Source organism: Esox lucius, chromosome 7, assembly GCF_011004845.1.
Source record: "Esox lucius isolate fEsoLuc1 chromosome 7, fEsoLuc1.pri, whole genome shotgun sequence".
NCBI classification, from domain to species: Eukaryota; Metazoa; Chordata; class Actinopteri; order Esociformes; family Esocidae; genus Esox; species Esox lucius.
The window spans coordinates 46,673,171-46,693,890 of NC_047575.1; the positions used below are offsets into that span (position 1 = coordinate 46,673,171).

The 20,720-nt window shown below is 46.4% G+C and overlaps 1 protein-coding gene across 4 annotated transcripts in view; it reads right to left on the minus strand.

Annotated features, from left to right (window-relative positions):
• Positions 1-20,720, minus strand: part of si:ch211-12m10.1 (teneurin-2) — a 259,810-nt gene that overhangs the window by 165,464 nt on the left and 73,626 nt on the right. The window contains exons 4-6 of one of the 4 annotated variants that reach the window (XM_029120920.2): positions 11,401-11,520; positions 9,866-10,135; positions 1,284-1,334 (exon numbers count right to left, since the gene is read on the minus strand). The exons of 1 other annotated variant lie outside the window; for it this stretch is intronic. In XM_029120920.2, coding sequence (XP_028976753.2) covers positions 1,284-1,334; positions 9,866-10,135; positions 11,401-11,520 — 441 coding nt within the window. The remainder of the gene's footprint in view (positions 1-1,283; positions 1,335-9,865; positions 10,136-11,400; positions 11,521-20,720) is intronic. 2 more of the 4 variants (XM_034293165.1, XM_034293166.1) reach the window with 2 other exon arrangements.

Below are 20,720 nucleotides of genomic sequence, written 5' to 3' on the forward strand. Positions count from 1 at the left end.
TTTTCAACCGGGGTCCTTGGACCTCCGGAGGTTCTAGTGGGGGAAAAAACAGAAATAAATACAGTAAAAAAAAAAAGCCATTTATTTTTCAGTCAATTAGGTGTTATGTTTAATACACCTACAGAGAATTTGTTTGGTAAAATCTTAATCTTCTGGTCTCGCTCGCCTAATGACAGCCATATTTTTCCAATATGCAAATAGCCTTTGGATTCACCAGTCTCAGGTCGGTGGTAGTCTGAGCCCGACCAATGGAGCGCATGCAGGGCACACGGTCTGGGGCCCCACTCTCCAGGGGACCGCCCCTATTTATTATTATCGCTGCAGCTAAGAAAGCGTTATTATAGCTGTTTAGATAGCATGAAGAAACGACATAAACCACGGCAAAGTGTAGGACAGCAGGAGGACCAGTGCACGTGGCTCTCCGTTCACCCCTAATTGGCGACTCAGGAAAATGTGGTTCTTTTCGCCGGGGGGCTCATAGCACGCGGGCGTCCTTGACATTAAACGTTTACAGACCTGTGGGTTGCCGACTGAGCCAGCTACTGTACACCTGTGAGGTCATCTCTTCCGTTCACAGGGGACCCCGATGACCCGGAAGTATAAGCATCCGGACCAATGGGCAAGGACGGCGAGGGAAAAATCACCAGTCTGTCCTGTGTACGTGCTTCTGTTAAAATGCCTTTTAATGGTGAGATATCCATTTAAGAAAAAAAACGTATGCCATTATTAATGCTCAAATGTGACGGAAGACGAGAAACAGATGCCCAATCAATGACAGACGATCCATACCGCCTGTGTTATTCTCATGGCCTTTACATGACTGTACAATCAGTGACAGATGATTTATATATCCTATGCAGAGTACGTTTTCATTTGTCTTTGTCAAAACTGTTTACTCTTCTTACAAAAAGAGATGTTGTTATCTGCTGACCTTGCTATGTTAGAGGAGTATATATATATATCTGCTATGTTCCTCAAAAGGGAGGGGGGGGGGTTAGCGAGGTTCCATTAGGCTGTGTAACTCTGTTTTGCCCTGAGCTCAGAATAAAAAGAATAATTGACTTCAGAGACACACGCCTTTATTTCTTTAACTAGGAATATCCAGGACAGGGTGGACGTAACAGCGTCAGCAATGGAAGGGCTGAAATCAATGGAATGAAGGACAGATCAATGTCTCTGATCAACCTCAGACAAAGGTCGTGAAAGCACAGTGGTGGTTATAACACGGTCGTCTTCACGGATGACATACAAGAGCGAAGGCATGAGGGTGAGGCGGCACTTACCGAAACGGCCGTGACTGAACAGCTCCTCTGCATCCTCGTAGCCAAGGCATGCTGGCGTTGGAAGACAGTGAAACAATGAGAACGAAAAGCAAACCCAAAACGACTTATGACTGCAGACAGGCACGAAATGAGCCCAGAGACGAAATGAGCCCAGGCACAAAGATAAACGTGTTCTAACATCCCGATGACACAAACCCTTCCCTCATACTTTTCACATTTCAGTAATTTTGTGACCCAGAGGAGAGAGAAATAAAAGTGCCTTGCTGAAGGCCAACACAACAGAATTCTCATCTTGGCAGATCTGGGATGCAAACCAGCCACCTTTCGGTTCCTGGCCCAGTGCCCAAGCCACTGGGCTACCTGCCCCTGATGCACAGCCCTTGTAAACATTTTCGGGGGCAGGGTTGTATCTCCAGCCTATTGCCTATCTGGAGCTAACAAATTGACAGTCATGACTCCACTCTCAATGTAATGTAGACACTGGCTGCTCCCACATATTCTTGGACCTTTTCATTTACTTCACCGTTTTCCAGGATAGAACACAGAATCCAATTTAAAGAAGCAGTGGGGTTTCTCCCACCATTCTGCGGTCTTTACTGTGATTTTTATATTTTCTTGTATTGGCTAAATCTGCCACCGGATGAGCCTGGTAAAAGGAGATGTGTGGCACAACATTCTATTGTGTCCTTTCTTGTCAGTTTTCACATTGCCATCATATGTCACATTGTTTTCTGAATGCACCCAAGAACGTCATATTGGAACTACATCCCACGCGCTATCAAATCCTATTGGAACCAGATCAAATGCGCTATCACATCCCATTGGAACCAGATCCAACGCGCTATCACATCCCATTGGAACCAGCTCCCATGCGCTATCACATCCCATTGGAACCAGATCCCATGCGCAATCATATCCCATTGGAACCAGATCCAACGCGCAATCACATCTCATTGGTATCACATCCCACTCACGTTAAGAGTCTGCAGATACAACTCGGTGACAAGAATGCAAGCAATGGCCCTGCGTCACATTGTTGTACAAACGTCCAACACTCAACTCCACATGGACTGCAGCAGCATCCAGAGTGAAGTGAGGCTGTACTGCAGACTTAGCCACATGCTGGGGTTTATTAGTACTTTTAGCCCAACACCACTATGTGGCGGGGCTATTTAAGGTCGCAAACATGCTGCTGGCGGCTCCTTACCTTTAGCCTGACAACCGCAAAGTAATGATGAAAGGGAACATTCAGGGGGACGTGATTCCACAAAATGTAAACGATAATTCGGTTGTTCAGCTTGTTAGGATCCCCACTGGCTATCTCACAAGGAAGCTGCTACTCATCCGGGGCTCCGCATGAAAGAGTACAGAGCAGTTATAAACCAAACCATTGGGAAAACTTTTTTTTACATTTTATTTAATTTGTAGCTATAGACTACACAGCTGGAGTGGCTCTTTAACTCCAAAACTAAAGCGGTTCCAGTTTTATCTGCCTCCTCCAAACTGCAATCAGTTGGCAGGTGGGGAACAGCTGTCCATTCTACCCAAAGCAATCTGAAATCTGAGGGCTTTTATAAACGGTCCACGTAAATGGTTAAGTCATTTTAACTACCCTGCGCAACAGCATCTCCTTAATTGTCAGAAATCACACAGTGAATTATATCAGTGCAGTAACCGGCAAGGCCAAATCCCAGATCCACCGGCCCACTGTGGCCCTCACGTCACCGCCCACGATGGTAACGAGGGAAAGAAGACAGTGATGGATCGGATTTCAAAGCAGGGGCGATGACACCGAAAAAGCACATTTTCACCATCTCAGAAAGTCAGCTTTTATTTGGCAAAGAACAAGGGCAGACCCCATTAAGTGGTAAATTGCAGTCTAGCAAGTTAATCAGACGGCATAGGCATTGTTCAGGGGGAACGTATGAAAAGTCATTATTGCTAAATCAATTCTCAATTACCCTCTTTGCTGTAGCCGTCAACACGTTAAATAAACGCACAGCACTGTCACCGCCATTTTCCCAACAGGCAACCGCAGTAAAGGCCCAGTGCCTGTTACTCAACCAAAAACAAATGCTAATGGCCTGTAAATAATCGTGAAATAACAGCATAGATGGAAGAGGGACAGATTGGCATGGAGGGGAACGGTCCGCCATTAGCGGATTCATTAGCGCCTGTCACACCTGTGCCCGGGAAACGCCGCGCCTGGCTGCGCCCGTGTCACACCGCGCTAATGTTCGCCGGCTGCCCGTCCTGACACTTAACACACTGAGCCCCACCAAATGAAACGAGCCCCCCCGCGTCCCTACACCCCCTCCCACTGTCATCAGCATAGGATGCAAATGTGATCGTGACTATTAAGTTAGTGACATTTCTTCGGCAACACTTCTGATGATTGGGTAAATGGGTTTTACGCTCTATGACTCTATCAACATGTAGACATTGTGAACAAGGTACAGTAGACGGCAAAGGGGCCAGCATGCGACAGATCACCGTGTTCCTTGGTCACCAGTGTTGGGCTGTGATTCTGGAGTCCTCAGCCTTTATAGGATGTCTTTAACCACACTGGTCCTGGCATGACACTGGATTACACAAAGGCCTTATCACCCTGGGCCACACACACACACACACACAAACACCAGGGGTGTATAATTATGAGGGGACGAGGGGTCATGACCCCCCACCCAATATTACAGACTGGTCAATGTGACCTCCTTGGAAAAGAGTGAAAATCCTGGGATTCATTGACCCTGACCCCCGCAATATACCGTACAAACCTACGCCATTGACACACACACACTTACATGCGCATGCAAACACATACGTGCACACGCACATGCACACACACGCATACGTGCACACACACGCAGACATGCATGCACACAAGCGCATAATAAGCTATTTAAATGACCTAACGTGAATTCCACCGCGTATGCAACCGTGTATACATGTATACATGTATGCACCCATTGATACGGGTTCCTATATCGGTATACACGACGCGTCAGTATGCACGTTCAGTCCACGGTCATAGACGACCTACCCAGACGACTGAACTCACGTGTATACGCGTGTAGATATTATCCTGTACTGCAGAGGGCGCAGAAACCCGGGGGATCTCTACGAACAGGCAGTGGTTAAACACCTCCAACGAAGAGATGAAGAATGGGTTCGTTTTTCTTCGTGCATTTTAAGCATGTAATAATATGCATAATATGACCATATAGTAAAAACACTTTCAATGTCAATATGTGCTCCCTAATGTCCAAGTTGCCTCTCCAAAAGCACCCGTGGTCACGGTTCATGGGTCCCAAAGCAGTCGTTTCGTCTCTTTTTCAATGCTTGTTAATTGCAAACTAGCTACCACTGATTTTTCTTCGCGCCTCTAAGTATTTTTACAAGTTTAGCTACGCAGTACTTAACCTGGTCACAAACACACACATGCAAACACTCCAAACGTGCAATATGAATAGGCTGTGTACATTATATCATCATATTGCATGCACGTGAGAAAACGATGAGCATGAGAAAACGATGAGCCCATCAATTTTTGCAATCAATTTGAAGGCAATACAAGTTACATTTTTCTTATTTTATTTAAAAAAACTGATTCATACCATACCATACCCAATTGATGCCTAGGCATGCATTGTACATTAATATTAAACATCTGTCATTGGGGCTACCAGTATTAATTTGTTGAAGAATTAAATATGTTTTTGAGAAACCTGTAACGCCAGTTCTATCATATTTGCTACGTCCAAGGAATCATCGGTTTGCTGTTTTAAAAATGTAAGCCATGCATTTATTGCTGTGGTTGAAAATGTTTGCAAATCTGTTTATAAAACGGGAAATAACGGTATTTGGCAATTCTCTGTCCTACCATAACAAACAAACATATAAAAAAATATATTTTACAACATTCATTAATAAAAGAAGATTTGGCTAGCCAGGTATTCATAATTTATTTTACTTTTCCTGTTACATTTTTATTTTATGCATAATTGCAGGCTATACAAGAAGCTTGACAATTGTAGCCTAAAACAAAAGAGATTCTCAATGACTATATCATGAAACAGCAGATAAATAAGCGTGTCTGTTTAGAAAGAAGGGTTGACACATCTCTCCCAATCTAGAATATCTAGGCTCTGATCTTTTATGTATCGCCCATTACTACAACTCGTGTGCTTTTGGCTGATTAGGTAGGGATACAGGATAAAAACAAACACCAGGTTAGATAGTTTCAGTTTGTTAGATTAGAATTCTGACAACGGAAGAATGTAGCCTAATGACAAGTCATGGAAGGAAGAGGGTTCAGCTTTCAAAATTGCATTTTTATTTTAATGACAAACTCAAACGCCGAATGGCTTATTCATACATAAATACATACATACATGTATACACGTGCGTTCAGTCGTTTAAGTCAGTCCTCTGAAGCAGTCGTCTGAGCGCGTATACTGATATAGGTGACGGAATAGTGCGACTGTGTTGGACGACTGAACGTGTATACAACCGTGTATGCGACTGTGTTGCATACGCGTATAGACGTATACACGGCTGCATACGTGGTGGTATTCACGTTAGTATGCACACACACGCATACGCGCACACACACGCATACGTGCACACACACGCATACGTGCACACACACGCATACGTGCACACACACACAGCCATTGTAGACCTCTAGCGCAAGTGGTGTCTGCCACCAGGGACCCTTCACACCCATGCCACAAACTGTTTGCCCTCTTTCCATCAGGCAGGCGGTACAGGTCTCTCCATTCCCGCACCAGCAGGCTCAGGAACAGTTTCCTTCCATCTACTGTAACCCTGCTGAACTCTGTAAGACCCATCACTAACCACACCTACCCGCCCACTGCATTGTACTGCCTCTCAGGGACCTTGTTGCACCACTCCCTCGTATTACTGGACTCTGACACGGCCTTGCAAAGTCTGAAAAGGACGTTTTCAGTTGTTACAGGTACGTGTCTACTTAGGGAACTTCACTGCTGCTATCCCTGCATTTAATTTGCACTTGCACCTTGCACATTTAATTTGCCTCAACTGCACATCTAGAATGCCATTTAGAATTGCCCTTGGTACCCGTAACTATTTATCCCACTTGTAACATCCACTATGCTTAATACATTTTCTTCCCGCATCCATGTGCCTTAATTGCACATTTAGTATGACCATTTTTACTGCATTTGCCTTCATTGCACATCTACACATTCCACTGGTAACATACATATACTTAACACTTGTACATTTTCTGCCCTTTTCTATTTGCACTTCTGGTTAAATGATAACTGAATTTGGTTGTACTTTACTTGAACTGGTTCAATGAAAAGAAAGTTGAATCTTATCTAGTATGTGCACACACACACACACACACACACAGACAGGCTCCAAGATCCAAATCACTGTTTCAAGGAGGATGTGTGTCCCGTAAAATATAGCAAAGGTTTTACTTCAAAACGTGATTGCCAACTTTCCCCCGTCATTTTCCTTTACTGACAGACGGACATTTTCATTTCCATGAATTTAACGATCTAAACGACACAATGCAGGGATTCGGAGAGGGAGACCGGCAGGCAGAAGGCATGGTTGTCAAATGCAACAGGTGTCGTCATAATTAAACTGTTGTCTGTTAATGAAAGACAGGGCGTCAGTGAAATGTGTGATTATTATTATATAAACGGGAGGAAGCAGAATCCACCTGTCAGTCCGTGATCTTCAGGACTCGTTCCACTGACATGCGGCGACGTGAGTCGATTTCGGAGCGCCCGAACCGCCCGAACCACCCGTGGACGGTGCGGGCACTCCACGGCGTGGGAGGCGTCATGTACGTTGCAGTGAGAGAGGTCCTCAGAGGACATAGGTCCCACCCAGTTCGGATTTCAAGAACACTTCATTAGGGCTGACAACATGCAATCAACTCGTAGACTTTTAATCGGCAGGGTTGCTGCGGGGCCAAGGTTTTGTTTTAGTCGAGAAGTGCATTTCAGCAATGCCAGGGTGGACGGGTGGATGTCAGACTGGAGGGTGGGTGTCAGACTGGCGGCTGGATGTCAGACTGGCGGCTGGATGTCAGACTGGCGGGTGTCTGCAAACCCAGTCAAGGGTGTAGGCTGGGGAATGCATTGTCATTACCACACGTGTATTAGCAAAAACCTCCTTGTTAAGCAAGCAGATAAATAAGGTTCAGAAGGACTTGGCTCGATGCGCGTGTTGTTCTCCACACCAGCTCTGGGGACAAAGCAATGCCTTGAACGCAATACAGCTGACAAAACTGGGAAGGGGAAAATGGGGGTAAAATCCTGGCATATTAAAAAAGAAGACATGTCAGCAAGTTAAGTGTTTCACTGAACTAAGCCTTTGTGGATTCAATATTAAATCAATAATACCATACCATGTTTTAGCCATTCATAAACTCTCCTGTCTCCCACAAAGCTGTGTTCTATATTGACAATAATTTGGTTGTGAGGTATGTCTGCCATTACCTAGTGCACAAACATCTCTGCACCAGCGCATTGTAACTCCAGTCAGATTAATGTCAGCTTCAAAGAATTTCAATACGATGAATAAGAGACCAATTGTGTTGTTTTAATGAGGCTGGGATGCTAATAAACCCATGTTTTCTTTCTGCGGTGTGGATGCAGGGCCCTCCCTTTTCTGAGTCTCTGGCACGGAGAGGCTCGGCTCCCAGAAGGCTGACGGTGGAGAACCAGGCAGTCGGCACTGTGGGGCGGGCAAAGGGCCCTCAGTAGCCAGAGATGAAGGGGACCCAGTGGGCATGGTTCTGTCCCGCTCCGCTGTTTGCCAAGAGGTACCCCTGACCCGAGGGGCACCATCAAGCATAAGGCTATGAAGAGCACAACTAAGACAGTGCCACCACCGCCTCGCCTCACACACACACAGGACAAACACTGTGGCTGTCTTGCCTCACACAGAAAACCCACACTTCTGCCATCGCCGAACCCTGCCTCGCCTCGTACACAAAGAAAACCCACAGTTCTGCCATCGCCGAACCCTGCCTCGCCTCGCACACAAAGAACCCACACTTCTGCCATCGCCTCACCCTGCCTCACCTCGCACACAAAGAACCCACACTTCCGCCATCGCCTCACCCTGCCTCGCCTCGCACACAAAGAACCCACACTTCCGCCATCGCCTCACACCCGGGACAAACACTCTAATGCTGGCGCTAGTCATCCCGCGGTCTCTTGATCAAATCGAACGCTAGCGACGCTGTCCTTATTAATTAGCTCCCACGGTGAGAATACATTAGCGTCTGGAGTCTTGCTGCGTGCACATTCAATTCAATCTACACAAACACTTTATGGGCCGATCTATTAAAAAAAAGGGCACATTAAAACGGATCACGCAGAGCCCCGGCCTTTTTCAAAGAAGCAAGGGGATCTTTTCTAAGATAAATCCAAAGCAAGGAGTGTGGGGGGAGGAAAAGATTTCACTTCAGGATTCAAAAAACATTTTAAAATAACCCCTTTATGGGAAAAACAAACACAGGCAGTCTCCACAAAAGGCTTGCGAGCGCTTCCCTTTCACATGCGTTTGTACCGCGGAAACGATTCAGACGACTTTCTGTAGGAAATCAGCGTCACGCCCGTCGCAGCTTGAGCCGGACAGCGCTATTGTGTGCGAGACGTGACGTGCGACACTCACGGGCGAGGCCACAGCGTGCTACCCCGTGCCCCGCGGAAACAAAAACGGTGGGAGGCGTTCCTGCGTTAGCGAGACGCTACGAACACCCACCACGTGTAATAATCAGGGGGGGAACAGGGCCTCGTTCAGGTGTTCAACACTAGTCTCCGTATCAGAAAACTCGCCATTAAAACCGGACATCACTGATGAGCTCGTTCGGGAAAAAAGCCGGGGGGAAAAAAGAAGCATGCTAAAAAAAACAGAATTTAAAGGAAAAAGGGAGTAGAGAGGAAGGAGAAGGAAGGAGAGGAAAATATTAGTTTGACTGAAATTAAAGTTCCCATTGGCAGAACCACGATTTCCACGCCGGTGGGCGTACCACGAGGACATTGGTGGGACCGGGAGGAGGGGGAGAGTGGGCCCGGGCCGCTCGGAGCGCGGCCATGTTTCAGACAGACGGCTGGCGGAGGAGAACCCAGTGGGGAGGCCGGGAGGAGGAGGAGGAGAGCTGATCTATAAGAGGCTTTGTCAATCAGAGGAGGGTGCCATGCCAGGCGAAGCAGCGTGACTCTGCGGCGTGGGAGAGAGGAGTCCGCGATTTAATCTGATCCAAATCCAGATCAGGATCCAGGATGTCTCTAACACTCTGGGTCCGTCAAAAACACTTCTAATTGGTGATTCGGGTTCCCGGGACTGTGCTAATCTAGGCGGCACTGACATTAATTCTATGTCAAGAACAAGAGCACATCCAAAACATGTAAACTGAACCTGAAATGCGTTTTACAGGAGCTCTGTCTACGTGTGTCCATCAGTGCCACGTGACACTCGGACCTGCCGATACTCCCACAGAGATGGAAAGACACTTCATCTGTGCAGCTGTGCCATTATGCCCCCCCCCCCACCACCGTCTGTCCTACCTGACTCATCGTCAGACTTGTGTTCGTTGTCCGAGTCGGTGAGCGTGAGGGCCGAGTTCTCCCGGCTGGAGAGGCCGGAGCTGCGACGGGACCCGCCCCACAGCTGGACGGCGCGTTCCGGGGACATGACCCCCTCGGGGTCGGAGTCAGAGCCGGCGCTGAGGGAGTAGCCCCGCTGCAGTAGGCCCAGCTCAGAGCGGGGGGGCTGATAGGCGGCCTGGGTCTGGGTGGGCTGGTCGCTCACTCCCAGCTCCGCCAGCGTGAAGCTCCCTGGGAACGGCAACAGCGCGGTTACAGAACGCATTTCATCCTACGAGTTTTCCGGAGACTGGCAGCTAAGGAAGGCACGGAAAAGTGTCATTTAGGCATGCTCATGTTTACAGGAATTATCTTAAAACTGCGTCAGATAAGTGCAAGCACATGCGGCCTCTATCCACACAGTCTGACCTCGAACAAAGAGCTGTGTGAGAAAATACGAGAATAAAACCAATAGAAATGCTTTGCTCAGCTATGCAGATCTGAATGAAAGCAGTGAAAACAATAGGGGGAAATAGAGCAGAGATGTAATTTTCATTATGAGCCATTTGGCTGACCGCTGTTAGTGTACTCTGACTCTCTCTTTGTCAGACAGATGTACAACAGAGGAAAATCACACTTGAGAGATTTGAGACAAGAGAGATATACTAACACTTACAGTTATATAACAAAACAGACAAAAGGCCTTTGTGACTTCAACAGGATCAATAGAAAATGTGTTTGAATAAAGTAAGGTGAGGAGGTGCAAGACAAGGAGAAAAAAAACTGGGGGGGGCAGGAAGGAAGGAAAAGGATGAGAGGTTCTGATTAATAAAAAACAACCGTATAGGATAGACAATAGTTTCCAGACAAAAACAATTACCTGAAATTAAAGTACAACAGTGAGTCAATACAACAACAGAGGCCCAATTAGGTTTCAGCGCCGGAATAACCAATTAAGCAAAAAGGCATGCTCAACCAATACATTTTGCCGCACTAATTAAAACAATGCTGAGGACGCAATCTCTTGCAATCTGCTGAAAAGTGGGAATTCAATTAATAAACAGAGCTCATTAGATAATAGTCAATTAATGGCGAGCATCGTTCAAGGGCCGGGCTAAGTGAGGACAGCACACTGTGTGCTGCGCCGTACCTTTGGCACGTCATCAGTTCATGTTGTCAGGGCAACAGGCGAGAGTGGGCCAAACCACTGACGGAAGGGCCAGCTCTGATTCACGTGCCAACGCTGTTTAGCAAAGTCCAGGTACTTTTGGAATGTCGGGTGACATTAAAACTCAGCTGTAAAATGCAAACCAGCTATATTTAATCAGTATATTTAAAAGATATTTTACAAAAAGGGACAGGCCAAAGACAGAACATGACCAACACAAACAAACACAGAAGGAACAGTGTTGTTACACTCCTGCAGAAGGGTTCAAGGGTCGTTGATTTGGGAAAGGGACACTGGACAACGAGCAGCAGGAGAGCAGGGGCAGCGTGGGATGGAAACACACACACACCTGTGTGTCTTCCTGGGGCAGGTGCACAGGTCACACGTCCGGCGTGGCCGTGGCACATACCTGTGTAGCGCGTACCGGACAGGAAGTAGCGGACGTTGACAGGGGCCAGCTCCACGTAGGCTGGGCGAACAGGAAGACAGCACAACTCCAACGTCAGTAAACACTCTCCTACATGGTGCTCTAAAATAAAAACATAAACCTTGTTCTTCTTCACACGCGACCCACGGGGGGGGGGGTAAAAAGAAATATACACTAATTTGAATAATAATGGCAATATAACAAAAGCTGTTAAGGCAATTTAATGCCGCCTCTCGACTGTAAACATTCAGCTATTTTGCAAATCTCCACAGGACCTCTGTTCATACAGAAGAGAAGAGTGAACGACAGGAACGCAACACGGACAACCCAGACCAGATGTTTGACACCCAGCTTCCACTGATTACCGAGAGAGGGAGAAAACAAGGTCATATCCCTAACAAACACATTTTAGTCACGGCCCGAGAAGTCCCTCCGTCCCAGCGTGGGTCCACGCACACTTCCAGACACGTCCGCCAGTACGCTCGCCCAGCCAGCCGGCTTTGCAACACGCAGCTCAAAGAGGAGAGAGGAGGAGTCAAGGTCATTAGTAGATAGGAATGTATCTATGGCAACACGGCAGTGTTCCCGTGCCAGTAGGTACTCTGACGGCCTGATTGGTGGCCCTATGCATACCCAACGAGCCCAAGCGTGTCTGGGACCAGCGAAGGGTTTGTGGTCTGAAAGAGAGGGAACGCCTGGCAGCATGCTGGAGTGAAGCCGGCCTGTCAGATCTAACCGCACAGGGCTGAGTCCACCAGAATAAACGTGGGTTCCAATCACAAATATGACGAAAGACGGATTTGCCCCACCCCCTCTGCCACCACCCCATCTCAGACACCCTTAAAAAAGATATCTATAATTAAAGTCAGCGGACCTGAGTAGTGGTGATTGAAAATTTCCTGTGATAATATCCATTACATTTCGGAGTGATACAAAGCCATCCTATGCCTCATAGTGCAAATCTAAATTCTGAAGAGCCCTAGGCAAGATTGGGCTGTTAATATAAGTAATAATGATGCAGAGATTTTGTTCCAAAGAAAAGTCCCTGCTGAGCTGAAATAGAGGACTCCCAATCGCTTTCCCTGAAACTACTCCCGTCCTCAGGTACACAGGAGAACAGACCTTAATGAAAGCTCATAACTGTAATGAAATTGAATATGTTCCGTTCGTTTCCTCACCTCAGCTTTCTCAGTCCACTGCATTTTCCCTGATTTGAGTAGGAAAAACAAGAAAAAGAAAATTGAAGGCGCAGAGGGGAGAGAGGTTTGGAGACAGATGCATTGGTTCCAGTTATGCAATCACATCCAGAGGGACTCGTGGACTGCCTAGTTCACATCCAGAGGGACTCGTGGACTGCCTAGTTCACATCCAGAGGGACTTGTGGACTGCTTTAGTTCACATCCAGAGGGATTGGTGGACTGCCTAGTTCACATCCAGAGGGACTTGTGGACTGCCTAGTTCACATCCAGAGGGATTGGTGGACTGCCTAGTACACATCCAGAGGGACTGGTGGACTGCTTTAGTTCACATCCAGAGGGATTCGTGGACTGCCTAGTTCACATCCAGAGGGATTCGTGGACTGCCTAGTTCACATCCAGAGGGATTCGTGGACTGCCTAGTTCACATCCAGAGGGACTCGTGGACTGCCTAGTTCACATCCAGAGGGATTCGTGGACTGCCTAGTTCACATCCAGAGGGACTCGTGGACTGCCTAGTTCACATCCAGAGGGACTCGTGGACTGCCTAGTTCACATCCAGAGGGATTCGTGGACTGCCTAGTTCACATCCAGAGGGACTCGTGGACTGCCTAGTTCACATCCAGAGGGACTCGTGCACTGCCTAGTTCTAAACAATGTTAGAAGAGGAAGAACAGCTGCATTTCAGAGGCAAATAGAGAAGAAATGAAAAATCTTATTAAACCATAATCATGGCAAGCCTTTGATATTGGCTTTACAGTTCATTATATGAGGACAATTTAAAGAAATCCATCGTCCACGTGCACACAGCGATATTAAACCACGGCCCACGTCCTCACTGCTGCGTCGGACGCGCTCCCCGATACGTAGTCATTTCACACAGAGCGTGACGGGGGTGGGTTCCCCTTTCAGACAGATCTATCTGCAGGCCGACGACACGTCCTTCCTGGAGGTCCAGCTCCACTGGTGCCCATCAGGGTCGTTTCAGAGCTTCCTCTCCGGTTCTGTGCCTGATTTGGAGCCAGCCTTCTCCGGGGCTCTTTTATTCATGAGATTGCTCTTTGAGTATCTTTTTTTTTCTTTTTTTTGCTTGAGTGTACTCTCCGGCCCGTGGAGATCTGAATCCCCCATCCCTGCACTGAGGTTCCACTCCCAGCATCACCGTCGAGCTTCTGTGCTCCCGGTTTAGGTTCTCCAATGAGGCAGCCGTCATCGGCAGCACTTTGCTCGGAGCACAAGTTGATGAGCGTACTCTGTACTTCACGTACCGCGGCATGGAGGTTAATGGTTAACAAGACGCATTGCTCCCTGGCTCGAACATCAACAAGGTCTAAAAGCCCTTCATTTAAACATGAGGACGGTTGTCTTTTGTCTGGAGTTTAAGTAGCTACGTTCTGTACTGAGAAAAAAACAAAAAACAGAGTGCACATGGAAGAAATGGGCTGAAATGGCATGGAGAAGGTGAAGGAAGTAAAGAACCAGTAATACCTTTTACTGGCTTGAATGAAATTATCTTAGCAACAGGGGCTGGCTTAGTTGTGGCGAAGCCATTATGGGCTACCATTCCCTACCCCTTTCACCAGCTGGCTCATTTTCAAAGCCAGACTAATTTACAAGGCATATGCACCCTTGGAAACCCACATTAGGGGCCATTAGGGTCTGAGGGGGGGGGGGTGAGAAACCAAGGTTTGCCTTGGTCCATTATCGTCCATCTTATGCAAAATAATGAGGGAACTACTTCCCCATACCGGCTAAGAAGGCCCTGGTGCTGGTTCTGACTGGGACCCAGGGAAGCTAATAGCACCTACGGAAACGCAAGGCACTGAACTACACCGTGGAGCTGGAATTACTTTGTCTCCCTGCCTGTGGCTTCAAATACAGCTAATTGCCAATCAAACAAGGACTCCCCTTAAACGCGCCGCTGACTGAGATCTGAGCCTCCGTTAGTGAACCCAGTCGCCCGGGTTTATAAAAAATGCAACAGGCCCTAAAGACACACAGGCCCCCTCACCACTAGGAGGCCAGTCGTTATCCCAGTCCCACCGGGCCCAGAGGCCGGGTCAACATCCACGTGGGGTTGTGGGTTGTCAGGTGCCCGGCAGCGGTATGGGTCTGAACCAAGCCCACCGGGCCTAGAGGCCAGGTCAGTATCCACGTGGGGTTGTGGGTTGTCAGGTGCCCGGCAGCGGTATGGGTCTGAACCAAGCCCACCGGGCCTAGAGGCCAGGTCAGTATCCACGTGGGGTTGTGGGTTGTCAGGTGCCCGGCAGCGGTATGGGTCTGAACCAAGCCCACCGGGCCTAGAGGCCAGGTCAGTATCCACGTGGGGTTGTGGGTTGTCAGGTGCCCTGCAGCGGTATGGGTCTGAACCAAGCCCACCGGGCCCAGAGGCCGGGTCAACATCCACGTGGGGTTGTGGGTTGTCAGGTGCCCTGCAGCGGTATGGGTCTGAACCAAGCCCACCGGGCCTAGAGGCCAGGTCAGTATCCACGTGGGGTTGTGGGTTGTCAGGTGCCCGGCAGCGGTATGGGTCTGAACCAAGCCCACCGGGCCTAGAGGCCAGGTCAGTATCCACGTGGGGTTGTGGGTTGTCAGGTGCCCGGCAGCGGTATGGGTCTGAACCAAGCCCACCGGGCCTAGAGGCCAGGTCAACATCCACGTGGGGTTGTGGGTTGTCAGGTGCCCTGCAGCGGTTTGGGTCTGGACCAAGCCCACCGGGCCTAGAGGCCAGGTCAGTATCCACGTGGGCTTGTGGGTTGTCAGGTGCCCTGCAGCGGTATGGGTCTGGACCAAGCCCACCGGGCTGTCAGCACTATCCTTCCCCAGTGTGACGTTAAAAAAAAAAACGTACGAACTGCCCGAAAACATGCCTCTAAAAATGCTATGCCTTTAAATTACAGTGAATTCAAAATTCAAATCAACAAAGCGATATCTGCATGTAATAGGATTTAGGTTCAAAGTCAGGTAAAAAAGAAAATTATAATTACTTTTTTACAAATTCTGACAGTTTTCAACAGTGACTCAACGTTATCACCTTTGCCTAGTGGCGTCAGCCTTCAAGAGCACTCTCCATAACAATTCTGTGTCTCTATTAATTCATTTTGCGTTGCCACACTCTCTAGTTTCCGAAATCACTCAGCCTGAGAAAAACAAATCAAAAATTTACACAAACTACTCCTATTTCTAAAGTTATGGTCACCATACGACCAATAAAGTTTCCAGAAATGCCTCTGATTCATTTGCTTTGGGAATTCACAATGTTCATTTGGTTCAGAACGACCTAAAACTAAACATTTAAGATCAACTGGCCAAAACACGCTCAACCCATTTTGCACCCACTCTCAAAGTAAAAAAAAACTGTTTCTTTAGTTCTCTCTCAAAGACACAGGAAAACAGTGGTTATTTTACATAGTTAAGTATGCTAACAACAAATTTATATTTACGCAATGACTTGGGAGTATGTGTTGTAACACCTCTAACAGAACTGATCAAATTGGCACCAAACAGCCCACAGCTTCTAAGGACTACAGTTAGGAGTACATAGTCTCTAAGGACTACAGTTAGGAGTACATAGTCTCTAAGGACTACAGTTAGGAGTACATAGTCTCTTAGGACTACAGTAATGAGTACATAGTCTCTAAGGACTACAGTAATGAGTACATAGTCTCTAAGGACTACAGTTAGGAGTACATAGTCTCTAAGGATTACAGTTAGGAGTACATAGTCTCTTAGGACTACAGTTAGGAGTACATAGTCTCTAGGACTACAGTTAGGAGTACAAAGTCTCTAAGGACTACAGTTAGGAGTACACAATCTCTAAGGACTACAGTTAGGAGTACATAGTCTCTTAGGACTACAGTTAGGAGTACATAGTCTCTAGGACTACAGTTAGGAGTACAAAGTCTCTAAGGACTACAGTTAGGAGTACACAATCTCTAAGGACTACAGTTAGGAGTACATAGTCTCTAAGGACTACAGTAATGAATACATGGTCTCTAAGGACTACAGTAATGAATACATGGTCTCTAAGGACTACAGTAATGAGTACATGGTCTCTAAGGACTACAGTTAGGAGTACATAGTCTCTAAGGACTACAGTAATGAGTACATGGTCTCTAAGGACTACAGTAATGAATACATGGTCTCTAAGGACTACAGTAATGAATACATGGTCTCTAAGGACTACAGTAATGAATACATGGTCTCTAAGGACTACAGTAATGAATACATGGTCTCTAAGGACTACAGTAATGAATACATGGTCTCTAAGGACTACAGTAATGAGTACATAGTCTCTAATGACTTCAGTAATGAGTACATTGTCTCTAAGGACTTCAGTAATGAGTACATAGTCCCTAAGGACTACAGTTAGGACTACATAGCCTATAAGGACTACAGTTAGGAGTACATCAATCAATCAAATGTATTTATAAAGCTCTTTTTTACATCAGCAGTTGTCACAAAATGCTTTTACAAAACACCCAGCCTGATACATAGCCTCTAAGGACCAGTGAAAACGCGGCAGCTTCCCTCTCAAACTGAGCCCTAGCACTGACCCATGGTACAGAAGTCATCCCACCATCCTAACATCCAATCTCCTACTAGTGGTGTGTGTGTGTGTGTGTTAATATTACTGGGAGCAGTGAAATGAATCAATGGGCAGCCCATCTCCTTCTCAGGCCTCCTTCAGTCCTCCAGGCCAGCGTGCGTGCCGCATACTAAACAGGCCCGCACGGTCGCAGAGAGATCCACTACAGGGACAGCCCGGCACGTCGCCTGCCCTTCCGCTGTTTCCTGAGCTCGCCGCGGCGTGGCCATGACCTGGTATTTATGGTAAACCTGTCCTAATGTGCCACTCGGCTCGGCTTCTCCCCGCACGACATCTGGCCTCAGATCCCCTCTCCTTCCCCTAAAGGCTCATTTATATTCCAGGAGCCTTGGTCCAGCAGGGAGAGCACACCGGCAGCCACAAACCCATCAATATTACATGCCATCCGTAGCCTGCCCAGCTGGCCCACACACAGCCCCTTAAGCCGAAGACGGCGAACGCTCCTCTTGGCAATGTAAAAAAAATATCTACCATCTCTGCTTTTGACCGCTCGCCTCACAAGCGGTCACGCGTTTAATTCCTATCAAGGTGTCATGTAGTCTTCCGCCGCTCCCCTGTCACTCTGTCCCAACTCTATTCCCTTATCAAGATTTGAATACTTTGGCGGTTTTCATCCCGCAGTCATGTATTCTGCCATAACCAAAAGTGAAGCACAAGCTAGCCAGAGCCAACTGGGCAATATTGGGGCATTTCGACATGTTTCTGTCAGGAAAAGCCTACTCGGAAATTGCGTGTGCGCGCACAACAACTACTGCACTCGAACAAACCTCGTTTTTGTCCTTAACCGCTTTTGAGATCAGACAATTGCATGGAGGTCAGACATTTCATTGAGGCGACGTCATCCAGAGACGTTCACCGCGCCTCCTCAACCAGCAACTGGACTTTCTCCTCTCCCTGTGGGGAGTGGAAATGACAACCAGATGTTTCTGACTAATACATCCGGTGTATCTGGCCTTGAGTCCGTCTGTGATCAAAGGTTACGTGTCAGCTGTTTCCGCATGTCAGATAACCTTTGACCCTCCACTAACCACATGGCGTTGACCTACGTGGCCTCGATTATTTCCTGTAACAACTTCTTTATCCAGCCTATCACGACCAGCACACTTTCTCCCCACAAAGGCAATGGCATTTCATGAAGTAGGTCAACCTTGCCACTAGAGGGATACATTTAAACATCCAAATTCAAGGTTGACCTTTGCTCTCCTTCACTTGGTCAAGTGTAGAGTGGAGATTGACACAGAGAATGAGTGAAAATTCATTCTTGTCCAGTGTCGCTGTTGGGGGAAGTTGGGGCAGTAAAAAAAATGAAATTCAATCGAAATGAATTCCTTAAACTGCTAGACCACAGCCTGCTTCTTTGGACTGTGGATCCAGTTCCGTACTGTCGCAAACTTTACTCTTGAATTTCACTCCCACCATTGCCAGAATTCACTGGTTTTCATAAGGCATGTTATCAGTAACCAAAGGGTTGCTAGATCGAATCCCTCAGCTCGCAGGGTGAAAGAACATTCCATCCATGAGCAAGGCAGTTGACCCTAAAAGCACCCAGGTAGTTGCTAAAATTAGAATTTGTTTCCAGTCATACCACCTGGTAAAAGTTTATAAAAGGCACTTAACCTGGATTTCCTTGTGTCCCTCAAGGAAGTGACCTTTAAGTACTGTTCAGTTAAAGACAGTTTTTTTTACATTATTCAGTTTTTTGTTGTCAACTTAGACAATTATTTAAGCGATCAAGATATCAGTTATCTTTGAAATAGTTTTTACTTTTGTGTATAAATGTTTAATTGTATTTGTTCTAATGGTACATAGTGTTTAATGAGCAAATATTTACTGCCCATGCTAGCTTTACAAATATACTCAGGCCTAACATTATTGCACAGTACATCCATGTGCTTTTAATGTACATCCACATGCTTTTAACGTACATCCATGTGCTTTTAACGTACATCCATGTGCTTTCAATGTACATCCATGTGCTTTCAACGTACATCCATGTGCTTTCAACATACGTCCATGCGCTTTTAAAGTAAATCCACATGCTTTTAATGTACATCCACATGCTTTTAAAGTAAATCCACATGCTTTTAATGTACATCCACATGCTTTTAACGTACATCCACATGCTTTCAATGTAAGTCCACATGCATTTAAAGTACATCCACGTGCTTTTAACATACATCCACATGCAATTAACATACAAAACAGACATTTGAAAATTGGATTGTTGCTCAAAACCAGCACATCTGATTCACTAATCAGGTGCCTGATGATTAGTTGATGATTTGAATGCAGGTGTGCTAGCAGCTCCGGGATAATTTAAAATACATGTAACGGCAGGGAGTCCCAGAGGAGAGGTTTTGAAGGCCCTGGGCTACAGGGCCTAATAACCACACTCATGTAATGTATAGAAAAACACTGTACATTAAGTTCTATTCTATCACGGCTTAATAAACGCATTAGTCTTGCTTGTCTCGATGGGGGGGACTCAAACCCACAAGTGAGGCATTCTGGCTTAGAGTCTACCCTGTTGATCATGGGTATGTTCTCCATAATTCCCCTGCCGATACCCCTCAGATAACGATTCCTCTAAAAGGTTTCTTCCAAAGTTTCTTCCTAGTGGGTGGCTTCAGTCCAAATATAGCAATGTATTGTACAACAACTTGTGCTACTTCTACAGGTGGATGCCTCAACATAAACTTAAACTTTAACAACATTCACAAATAATTGTCTGGCACCTCTGTATTTATGATTTTTTTATTTTGTTTCATTACAAAGATAAATGTACTTTTTAACATAATTATTTAATATGTCAATGTGAAATTTTTTCGGGGGCTGGTACAATTTCATTGTATTGAAGCCCGTACAGTATGCACAGATTTCACTGGATTTAGGCATGTACAGTATGCACAGAATTCACTGGATTTAGGCATGTACAGTATGCACAGATTTCACGGTATTGAGGCCTGTACAGTTTACACACATTTTGCTGTCTTTATGCCTGTAAAATATACAGACAATTCACTGTATTGAGGCCTGTACAGAGTACACAGATTTTATTATATTGAGGCCTGCACAGAGTATACAGATTTCACTGTATTAAGGCCTGTACCGTATACACAGATGTCACTGTATTTAGGCCTGTACAGTATATACAGATTTCACTGGATTTAGGTCAGTACAGTATACACAGATGTCAATGTATTTAGGCCTGTACAGTATATACAGATTTCACTGTCCTGTACAGTATATACAGATTTCAATGTATTGAGGCCTTCATAGTATGCACAGATTAGACTTTATTTAGGCTTGTACAGTATACACAGATTTCACTGTCCTGTACAGTATGCACAGATTTCACTGGATTTAGGCCTGTACAGTATACACAGATTTCACTGGATTTAGGTCAGTACAGTATACACAGATGTCACTGTATTTAG